This window comes from Mizuhopecten yessoensis, unplaced genomic scaffold, assembly GCF_002113885.1.
Source record: "Mizuhopecten yessoensis strain PY_sf001 unplaced genomic scaffold, ASM211388v2 scaffold675, whole genome shotgun sequence".
NCBI lineage: Eukaryota > Metazoa > Mollusca > Bivalvia > Pectinida > Pectinidae > Mizuhopecten > Mizuhopecten yessoensis.
In genome coordinates, this window is record NW_018403665.1 from 62,865 (window position 1) to 74,810 (window position 11,946).

Consider the following 11,946-nt stretch of genomic DNA (forward strand, 5'->3'; position numbering starts at 1 on the left):
TCTGACAGATTACACACAGTAACACCTGTCTTTATCTGACAGATTACACACAGTAACCACTGTCATTATCTGACAGATTACACACAGTACCAACTGTCTTTATCTGACAGATTACACACAGTTACAACTGTCTTTATCTGACAGATTACACACAGAAACAGGTGTCATTATCTGACAGATTAACAACTGTCTTTATTTGACAGATTACACAAAGTAACAACTGTCTTTATCTGACAGATTACGCACAGTAACACAGATTACACACAGTAACAGCTGTCATTATCTGACAGATTAAAAACTCTTTATCTGACAGATTACACACAGTAACAATTGTCTTTATCTGACAGATTACACACAGAAACAACTGTCTTTATCTGACAGATTACACACAGGAACAACTGTCTTTATCTGACAGATTACACACAGGAACAACTGTCTTTATCTGACAGATTACACACCGTAACAACTGTCTTTATCTGACAGATTACACACGGTAACAACTGTCTTTATCTGACAGATTACACCCAGTAACACCTGTCTTTATCTGACAGATTACACACAGTAACCACTGTCATTATCTGACAGATTACACACAGTAGCAACTGTCTTTATCTGACAGATTACACACAGTAGCAACTGTCTTTATCTGACAGATTACACACAGGAACAACTGTCTTTATCTGACAGATTACACACCGTAACAACTGTCTTTATCTGACAGATTACACACGGTAACAACTGTCTTTATCTGACAGATTACACACCGTAACAACTGTCTTTATCTGACAGATTACACTCAGTAGCAGCTGTCATTGTCTGACAGATTAACAACTGTCTTTATCTGACAGCTTACACACAGGAACAACTGTCTTTATCTGACAGATTACACACAGGAACAACTGTCTTTATCTGACAGATTACACACCGTAACAACTGTCTTTATCTGACAGATTACACCCAGTAACAACTGTCTTTATCTGACAGATTACTAACAACTGTCTTTATCTGACAGATTACACACGGTAACAACTGTCTTTATCTGACAGATTACACCCAGTAACAACTGTCTTTATCTGACAGATTACGCACAGTAACACAGATTACACACAGTAACAGCTGTCATTGTCCGACAGATTAACAACTGTCTTTATCTGACAGATTTCACACAGTAACAACTGCCTTTATCTGACAGATTACACACAGTAACAACTGCCTTTATCTGACAGATTACACACAGAAACAGCTGACATTATCTGACAGATTACACACAGTAACAACTGCCTTTATCTGACAGATTACACACAGTAACAACTGCCTTTATCTGACAGATTACACACAGTAACAACCGTCTTTATCTGACAGATTACACACAGTAACATCTGTCTTTATCTGACAGATTACACACAGAAACAACCGTCTTTATCTGACAGATTACACACAGTAACAGCTGCCTTTATCTAACAGATTACACACAGTAACAGCTGTCTTTATTTGACAGATTACACACAGTAACAACTGTCTTTCTCTGCCAGATTACCCCCAGTAACAACTGTCATTATCTGACAGATTACACACAGAAACAGCTGTCATTATCTGACAGATTACACACAGGAACAACTGTCTTTATCTGACAGATTACACACAATAACAACTGTCTTTATCTGACAGATTACACACCGTAACAACTGTCTTTATCTGACAGATTACACTCAGTAGCAGCTGTCATTGTCTGACAGATTAACAACTGTCTTTATCTGACAGATTACACACCGTAACAACTGTCTTTATCTGACAGATTACACACCGTAACAACTGTCTTTATCTGACAGATTACACTCAGTAGCAGCTGTCATTGTCTGACAGATTAACAACTGTCTTTATCTGACAGATTTCACACAGTAACAACTGCCTTTATCTGACAGATTACACACAGTAACAACTGGCATTATCTGACAGATTAAACACAGTAACAACTGTCTTTATCTGACAGATTAAACACAGTAACAACTGTCTTTATCTGACAGATTGCACACAGTAACAACTGTCTTTATCTGACAGAATACACACAGTAACAACTGTCTTTATCCGACAGATTACACACAGTAACAACTGTCTTTATTTGACAGATTACACAAAGTAACAACTGTCTTTATCTGACAGATTACGCACAGTAACAGCTGTCATTATCTGACAGATTACACACAGTAACAACTGTCTTTATCTGACAGATTACATAGGGTCTTATCAGGCTGACAAATACATGTTCAACTTATTGTTAATGTGAAAAGTTTACAAACTATATAACAGTCTTTAAAGCATCTAACAGCTGATTATTAATGGTTAAAGGATAGGGGATTCCCCAAAAGGCTATATTTAGAAATTGAAAGTCACCAGGAAAGTTGTTTGCATGAGTGTTTGAGAACTGGTCATGTGTACAGTATCTGGATTGTGACAAATTATCAGGTATTTAATGATTGCGTATAAAGTCATATCATATGACATGCTGTGATGTCATCAGGTGAAAAAGATGTGATGTAATAGACTTCAGGTTATATCATGGTGTCATTATGTAGACAACAGATATAGCCAAGGGGGCAGAATTGCAAACTTCATGAATGACACGGAAAAACATTTTTTTTAGTATGGTTTTCTCAGAATTCTTTGTAATGTGTTAAAAAGGAATTAATATTAGTTTCAATTTCATATAAGATTCATGAAACATGTCAAACATTTTCACTTAATCTCACCAAAGGCTTGTAATAATCAAAAATCCATGAATTAATATGAAATGGAAACTCCTGTAAGATCTCATATAAAATATTTTCTCCAGTGTTATTGTACACTCATTATAACTGGGGGAAATATCTGCCAAGGTCAATCACTCTCTATGTGTATGTGGTATACATGTATGTGATTTGGCCGCCAGGTGGAGCTTTAGGTCACCATATGTGTTTTATGTGATTTGGCCGCCAGGTGGAGCTTTAGGTCACCATATGTGTTTTATGTGATTTGGCCACCAGGTGGAGCTTTACGGCACCATACATGTTGTATTTGTGATTTGGCCGCCAGGTGGTTCTTTAGGTCACCATATGTGTTTTATGTGATTTGGCCGCCAGGTGGAGCTTTAGGTCACCATATGTGTCTTACATGATTTGGCCGCCAGGTGGAGCTTTAGGTCACCATGTGTGTTTAACATGATTTGGCCGCCAGGTGGAGCTTTAGGTCACCATATGTGTCTTACATGATTTGGCCCCCAGGTGGAGCTTTAGGTCACCATATGTGTTTAACATGATTTGACCGCCAGGTGGAGCTTTAGGTCACCATATGTGTTTGACATGATTTGGCCACCACGTGGAGGTGTAATTGTTTTTCCTGTCCTTCATTACAGGATGACTTGACAGAGAGTTCCCAGCGGCTGACACACAGATGGTGTTTCCTAGATTGTAAGTTATGGGTAACATAAGTTGTAGGTCAATATGTAATTTTATAACACAGGTATTCCTGTTATATAAGCTTGATTGGGATCTACTTCAATCCACCATGTAGGTTATACACTGCTACAAATATTAGGTATTTACGAGTGTTGTGATGTCATATTACTTATTCTGAAATAGCCTTGGCTATATAAACACTGATTTATTATACATGTATACAATATTCATTATTGGATTATGTTTCAAGTAAGATAACAGTGTAACATCCACATTTACATATACAGTGTACAGTAACAAATCACCGGTGTTCATTTGTCTTGTATAATTATTTTAATTACAGCCACGACAGCCGAGAGATTTTTCCGAATAGATAGAACCCAAGAGCACCTACACTATATCACAGATATATCCTCAGAGGACCTCTACATATTGGATCCTGACCTCCAGAGCATGCACCTCCCCTCCTCCAAGGATGCGCGCAATGAGTCTGAGGGCATCCACTGTCATCAGGACAACTTCCAGCCCGAGCTTGTCTTTAAATTCCACATGCCTGTCACACCCCCAAAGTCCCCAGGGTAGGCAAAAGTTTACTTCCAAAAGTCCCCAGATATAATTTACACCCCAAACATCTCCAGGTTAGGAATCAGGTTTTGCCCTAAAGTCTCCAAGAAAGCTAACTTTTACCTCCCCATAGTCCACAGGGAAGGGAATAGTTGGGGGAAAAAATCCAAGGTAGGAAGCAAGTTACATTCTGGAAGTGTCCAGAGAAGAGTTAAAACCCCCACCAAAGTTCTCAGAGTTTAAAATAGTTTACCCCAGAACAGAAGAACAGGCTAAACAATATCATTGTGTGGGATAACAAGCCCCCTAATATTGTCTATAAAACTAACACTGGCATTCATTGCTGCCAGTCACATAACCATTGTACTGTACAAGTGTAATATCTGTAAATGACCTATTGTATACTTGGGCCATTAAATCATAGACAAATAAGCAATGGATTGCAAAACATGCTGTACAAAGGGCGGGTAGTCGTTTATTGCTATCCAAACGGTTGGATCATAGTTGTTCATTTATGAAATAAGGTCGGACCTAGTAATTTGATACTGCTTTCAGGGGAGCCTTGACAAAGCCTTGCAAGGCCTGCATAAAGATTTGCAGGTCCGCCAGGATTTATACCCGAAATTGTTACATTTATAAACCGTCAAACCGGTTGTTCAGCATAAACGGAACAGACCTCAGTAAACTGTTCGTCAGTATATGGGACACAACCCTTGTGTCTCTGGTACAATAAATGGGGTTTTTTTTGTCTGGTCATGGACACAGCAGTCCAAGGGAGATAACTTTCATTATCAAGCTATAGTCTTGGAAATGAAAATTACATTATTTTTAGTTCATCTAGCGTTCTCCCCAGATACATATTGGGTTAAAAAAGTGACTTTTCAAATTATCTCCCTTCTTTTATTCTTTTTAGATCTCGCAATTGGAGCCACAAATGTAAATAAGTATATATATATAAATGTCACTAGCCAATCAGTGTGTAAGGAATGATTAGTGCTAAAGGTTATACAGGTGTTACATGTTGTTGTCAGATTGACAGAGGTAAGCCAGGCCACAGTGAGCAGAGACACAGCCGAGTGTAAGAAGCCTGATGGAAGGTGAGTACCTGCTCCTCCTACTCCACCCTATATTCACCTCCAGCTCACTCATCACATCTTATACATTTCTGTGTCAATATGTTTTCTATGATAAGTTGTTGTTGTGAACTGGCTTGTCTGTAGTGTAGATGTCTATTAGGATGAAAACCATTGCTTTCAAATTCTGCTAAATACTCCAACTGGCTTCCCTGTTTATATGTCATTGATGGATGGTATTCTTTATTTTAATCAGACCAACTTAGTCCAGCTTAGTTCAGAGGAGTACAGTAGAACATTGATTATACATGTCTTAATTACACTCATCCTTGTTAGTGCAATAATGAAGCATTGTGATAGCTCTATATCTACTACCAATTTGACAGCATCGTAGTCTGTACATGTTTAATTAGATATCGTAGTAAACATTATACATGCAGAAACAGTTCTGTATGGTAGAAGAATGAGGTCAAAGGCATGAAGCATCGTGTACATACCAGGTATTTTATTTTGTTGATTAACATTTTGTTCTTTAGGAGGGCTGAAACACTGTTTCGACTGGAGAGCAAAGAGAACTTGCTCCTTCCTGCTCAGCCGGGCTCCAATAACAGGTTGATACCACTTAGTCACTAACAAGTACTGCCTAACTAGACCTTCCTCCTCTCAGGGACCATGTGTGACCAGGTTACCTCTGGGGCTACTTTGTCATGTGACCTTATGTTATATATAGCCAACCCTTGCCAATCATGTGACTGCATGGTCTACTTTGTCATGTGACTATATATATATATATATATATAACTAACTCAATGCCAACCATATGACTGCATTAGCTATTTTGTCATATGTTATATATATCCAAACCATTGCTCAACATGTGACTGCATGGTCTACTTTGTCATATGTTATATATATATACCAAACCCATTCCAATCATGTGACTACTGTAATATGACCATACAACTTGTACTGAGCTGGTCCCTTTCCCTGTCATTATCAATCATGTGACTACTGTAATATGACCATACAACTTGTACTGAGCTGGTCCCTTCACCTGTCATTATCAATCATGTGACTACTGTAATATGACCATACAACTTGTACTGAGCTGGTCCCTTCACCTGTCATTATCAATCATGTGACTACTGTAATATGACCATACAACTTGTACTGAGCTGGTCCCTTCACCTGTCATTATCAATCATGTGACTACTGTAATATGACCATACAACTTGTACTGAGCTGGTCCCTTCACCTGTCATTATCAATCATGTGACTACTGTAATATGACCATACAACTTGTACTGAGCTGGTCCCTTCACCTGTCATTATCAATCATGTGACTACAGTAATATGACCATACAACTTGTACTGAGCTGGTCCCTTTCCCTGTCATTATCAATCATGTGACTACAGTAATATGACCATACAACTTGTACTGAGCTGGTCCCTTCCCCTGTCATTATCAATCATGTGACTACTGTAATATGACCATACAACTTGTACTGAGCTGGTCCCTTTCCCTGTCACTATCAATCATGTGACTACAGTAATATGACCATACAACTTGTACTGAGCTAGTCCCTTCCCCTGTCATTACCAATCATGTGACTACTGTAATATGACCATACAACTTGTACTGAGCTGGTCCCTTTCCCTGTCATTATCAATCATGTGACTACAGTAATATGACCATACAACTTGTACTGAGCTAGTCCCTTCCCCTGTCATTACCAATCATGTGACTACTGTAATATGACCATACAACTTGTACTGAGCTGGTCCCTTTCCCTGTCATTATCAATCATGTGACTACAGTAATATGACCATACAACTTGTACTGAGCTAGTCCCTTTCCCTGTCATTACCAATCATGTGACTACTGTAATATGACCATACAACTTGTACTGAGCTGGTCCCTTTCCCTGTCATTATCAATCATGTGACTACAGTAATATGACCATACAACTTGTACTGAGCTAGTCCCTTTCCCTGTCATTACCAATCATGTGACTACTGTAATATGACCATACAACTTGTACTGAGCTGGTCCCTTTCCCTGTCATTATCAATCATGTGACTACTGTAATATGACCATACAACTTGTACTGAGCTGGTCCCTTCCCCTGTCATTATCAATCATGTGACTACTGTAATATGACCATACAACTTGTACTGAGCTGGTCCCTTTCCCTGTCATTATCAATCATGTGACTACAGTAATATGACCATACAACTTGTACTGAGCTAGTCCCTTCCCCTGTCATTACCAATCATGTGACTACTGTAATATGACCATACAACTTGTACTGAGCTGGTCCCTTTCCCTGTCATTATCAATCATGTGACTACAGTAATATGACCATACAACTTGTACTGAGCTAGTCCCTTTCCCTGTCATTACCAATCATGTGACTACAGTAATATGACCATACAACTTGTACTGAGCTGGTCCCTTTCCCTGTCATTATCAATCATGTGACTACAGTAATATGACCATACAACTTGTACTGAGCTAGTCCCTTTCCCTGTCATTACCAATCATGTGACTACTGTAATATGACCATACAACTTGTACTGAGCTGGTCCCTTTCCCTGTCATTATCAATCATGTGACTACAGTAATATGACCATACAACTTGTACTGAGCTAGTCCCTTCCCCTGTCATGCTGATGCTTGGTTTGCTTTGTTGGGTAATAACATGACTAATCCAATATCTGTATTCTATATGTTTAGCTAGATAAAACAGTGTGTACATATTGAGTCATCCCCATATACATAACCAGTAGCCTCTTTATTGGTGTGGTTTGGTCAGTTAGCTGACAAGCGTGTATTATTAGTGGATAGACTTGCTATTGCATGTTGTGTGCAAATTAATTTTTAAATGTAAAACTTAATGTCTTTGAAGTTTTAGACCCAATTTTAATTTCAGCAAAGACTTATAGCTTTTAAGATGCTTGAATCAATGTATAACTTTTAAGATGCTTGAATCAATGTCATGTGAGCCAAGAAAAATGTAGCAATAACCCTTAAGTTTTCCACTTTGGTTTAATAGCAAAAATAAATTCTCATTAGAACAAAGTAATGTGGTTCCTTTGTAAAAAAAACTCTTAAATTATTTCTTCTTACAATTTCATTGTGCATGCGGTCCCTAAGATAAACTTGCCAACAAGTTCTAAGATAAACCCACCCACCAGTCCTTAGATAATTCTACCCACCAGTCCTTAGATAAACCTCCCCACCAGTCCTTAGATAAACCAACCCACCAGTCCTTAGATAAACCTACATGTACCCACCAGTCCTTAGATAAACCCAACCACCAGTCCTTAGATAAACCAACCAACCTGTCCTTAGATAAACCAACCAACCAGTCCTTAGATAAACCAACCCACCAGTCCTTATATACCGTAAACCTACCAACCAGTCCTTATATAAACCTGCATGTACCCACCAGTCCTTATATAAACCTACATGTACCCACCAGTCCTTAGATAAACCTACCAACCAGTCCTTAGATAAACCTGCATGTACCCACCAATCCTTAGATAAACCTACCAACCAGTCCTTAGATAAACCTACCCACCAGTCCTTAGATAAACCTACCCACCAGTCCTTAGATAAACCTACCCACCAGTCCTTAGATAAACCTGCCCACCAGTCCTTAGATAAACCTACCCACCAGTCCTTAGATAAACCTACCCACCAGTCCTTAGATAAACCTACCCACCAGTCCTTAGATAAACCTACCCACCAGTCCTTAGATAAACCTACCCACCAGTCCTTAGATAAACCTACCCACCAGTCCTTAGATAAACCTGCATGTACCCACCAGTCCTTAGATAAAAACCTACATGTACCCACCAGTCCTAAGATAAACCAAACCACCAGTCCTTAGATAAACCTACCAACCAGTCCTTAGATAAACCAACCCACCAGTCCTTATATACCATAAACCTACCAACCAGTCCTTATATAAACCTGCATGTACCCACCAGTCCTTAGATAAACCTGCATGTACTTACCAGTCCTTAGATAAAAACCTACATGTACCCACCAGTCCTTAGATAAACCTACCCACCAGTCCTTAGATAAACCTGCATTTACCCACCAGTCCTTAGATAAACCCACCCACCAGTCCTTAGATAATTCTACCCACCAGTCCTTAGATAAACCTACCCACCAGTCCTTAGATAGACCTGCCAACCAGTCCTTAGATAAACCTACCAACCAGTCCTTAGATAAACCTACCCACCAGTCCTTAGATAAACCTACCCACCAGTCCTTAGATAAACCAAACCACCAGTCCTTAGATAAACCTGCATGTACCCACCAGTCCTTAGATAAACCTACATGTACCCACCAGTCCTTGGATAAACCAAACCACCAGTCCTTATATAAACCTACCCACCAGTCCTTATATAAACCAAACCACCAGTCCTTATATAAACCTACCCACCAGTCCTTAGATAAACCAAACCACCAGTCCTTAGATAAACCTACATGTACCCACCAGTCCTTAGATAAACCCAACCACCAGTCCTTAGATAAACCAAACCACCAGTCCTTAGATAAACCTACCAACCAGTCCTTAGATAAACCAACCCACCAGTCCTTATATACCATAAACCTACCAACCAGTCCTTATATAAACCTGCATGTACCCACCAGTCCTTAGATAAACCTGCATGTACTTACCAGTCCTTAGATAAAAACCTACATGTACCCACCAGTCCTTAGATAAACCTACCAACCAGTCCTTAGATAAACCTGCATTTACCCACCAGTCCTTAGATAAACCCACCCACCAGACCTTAGATAATTCTACCCACCAGTCCTTAGATAAACCTACCCACCAGTCCTTAGATAGACCTGCCAACCAGTCCTTAGATAAACCTACCAACCAGTCCTTAGATAAACCTACCCACCAGCCCTTAGATAAACCTACCCACCAGTCCTTAGATAAACCAAACCACCAGTCCTTAGATAAACCTGCATGTACCCACCAGTCCTTAGATAAACCTACATGTACCCACCAGTCCTTGGATAAACCAAACCACCAGTCCTTATATAAACCTACCCACCAGTCCTTAGATAAACCAAACCACCAGTCCTTATATAAACCTACCCACCAGTCCTTAGATAAACCAAACCACCAGTCCTTATATAAACCTGCATGTACCCACCAGTCCTTAGATAGACCTGCCAACCAGTCCTTAGATAAATCAAACCTCCAGTCCTTATATAAACCTCCCCACCAGTCCTTAGATAAACCTACCAACCAGTCCTTAGATAAACCAACCAACCAGTCCTTAGATAAACCATACCACCAGTCCTTATATAAACCTGCATGTACCCACCAGTCCTTAGATAAAAACCTACATGTACCCACCAGTCCTTAGATAAACCTACCAACCAGTCCTTAGATAAACCAACCAACCAGTCCTTAGATAAATCAAACCACCAGTCCTTATATAAACCTGCATGTATCCACCAGTTCCTAGATAAAAACCTACATGTACCCACCAGTCCTTAGATAAACCTACCAACCAGTCCTTAGATAAACCAACCAACTAGTCCTTAGATAAACCAACCCACCAGTCCTTATAAACCGTAAACCTACCTACCAGTCCTTATATAAACCTACATGTACCCACCAGTCCTTCAGTAAACCTAGTTCTCAAAAGTTATTGCTCTTTGTTCATTTCAGTATTTGATTTTTGTCCAGAGATCTCATCCTACATTTTTCGATCGATCTCTTTGAAATTGGTATACATTATAATCATGATATGAAGTTGTGTTTCCCATAAAAGAATTTTGATTCAACAATTTTTGCAAAATTTATTGCTTTTTGTTCATTTCAGTATTTGATTTTTTGTCCGAAGAATTTCTCCTACATTTTTTGTAGCATATCAGCTAACCACTCTTAGAATGATGCAGATCTTATTTCAATGTAAGAAAGTATATAACACTGTATGGCATTCGACGGGCGTATTTTGTTCCGCCCCGCGGTACTCTTGTTAACATTTGTGATGGAATGAATTACAGCGCTGTTCGAACATATTATCCAAGATACGCTACCGTACATCATGGGATATATTTGAATGTAATGTTATACCATCATAAATGTTAAAAGGATGCATTTCAGTCCTTAAATATAACTATTGTGTAAATAGAATTACTTGAGGTAAACAAAAATTACTATAGGTAAACAAATACAGCTTTGTGTAAATAATTATAACTTTTTGAGAAAGCAATGATTTCAAATTCATCAAAAGTTGTTTTGCTGATTGGTGGAGTTAACTGACTGTGAAACTGATGATTTATACACATTGTAGAATATGATAAATCCTACTGTTTTAATCAGGTGTAAGAAATGCATGCTTGTGCTGTGGCCGTTACTGCTTGGTAACGATCGTGGCTGTCCTGTCATTGCTGTATCATGTAATATATTATCACCCTCCGGTGGCTGGCTGTTTTCTCACTCAAACACGCTTTTACTCAACTCACTACCATGTTATTTAAAACGGAGATCATATATAAATGAATTTCACTAAATCTTGTCAATTTGATCTCAGTTCAAATATATCCTAGCAACTTTACATTTAATATTAGCATAATCCTCCTATACATATAGGTTCATGTCTGATCTGATTACAACACTTACCCAGGTGACACATATTTGTATGAATGTAGTTAGTATGTTACATGTTTGTATGAATGTGGTAAGTATGTTACATGTTTGTATGAATGTAGTTAGTATGTGACATATTTGTATGAATGTGGTAAGTATGTTACATGTTTGTATGAATGTGGTAAGTATGTGACTTGTTTGTATGAATGTGGTAAGTATGTTACATGTTTGTATGAATGTGGTAAG

At 38.8% G+C, this 11,946-nt stretch overlaps 2 protein-coding genes across 6 annotated transcripts in view; one reads left to right on the forward strand and one right to left on the reverse strand.

Moving 5' to 3' along the window:
• The window catches only part of LOC110451942 (diacylglycerol kinase zeta-like), a 79,416-nt gene that overhangs the window by 61,404 nt on the left and 6,066 nt on the right, over positions 1 to 11,946 (forward strand). For 2 of the 3 annotated variants that reach the window (XM_021500179.1, XM_021500188.1), the window contains exons 17-20: positions 3,389 to 3,443; positions 3,775 to 4,009; positions 5,027 to 5,092; positions 5,605 to 5,679. In XM_021500179.1, the coding sequence (XP_021355854.1) occupies positions 3,389 to 3,443; positions 3,775 to 4,009; positions 5,027 to 5,092; positions 5,605 to 5,679 (431 nt within the window). The remainder of the gene's footprint in view (positions 1 to 3,388; positions 3,444 to 3,774; positions 4,010 to 5,026; positions 5,093 to 5,604; positions 5,680 to 11,946) is intronic. The other variant, XM_021500194.1, reaches the window with a different exon arrangement.
• On the reverse strand, positions 7,954 to 9,984 carry LOC110451962. 3 transcript variants are annotated; one of them, XM_021500211.1, is made up of 3 exons: positions 9,566 to 9,984; positions 9,164 to 9,415; positions 7,954 to 8,884 (listed from the first exon to the last, which is right to left on the reverse strand). In XM_021500211.1, exons 1-3 carry the CDS (start codon positions 9,690 to 9,692, stop codon positions 8,352 to 8,354), a joined length of 912 nt encoding a protein of 303 aa, XP_021355886.1. In that variant the 5' UTR covers positions 9,693 to 9,984; the 3' UTR covers positions 7,954 to 8,351. The 3 variants fall into 3 exon arrangements, 2 of the variants coding, with proteins under 2 accessions (XP_021355886.1, XP_021355878.1); XR_002463123.1 differs by having other exon boundaries at positions 7,954 to 9,385; XM_021500203.1 differs by having other exon boundaries at positions 9,164 to 9,984.

Bases quoted from the DNA above. Each gene is read 5' to 3' on its own strand.
- LOC110451962 (XM_021500203.1), bottom strand. From the start codon at position 9,692: ATGGTATATAAGGACTGGTGGGTTGGTTTATCTAAGGACTGGTTGGTA. The intron at 8,885-9,163 runs GTTTATCTAAGG...GGGTACATGCAG, and splicing joins GGACTGGTGGGTAAATGCAG to GTTTATCTAAGGACTGGTGG.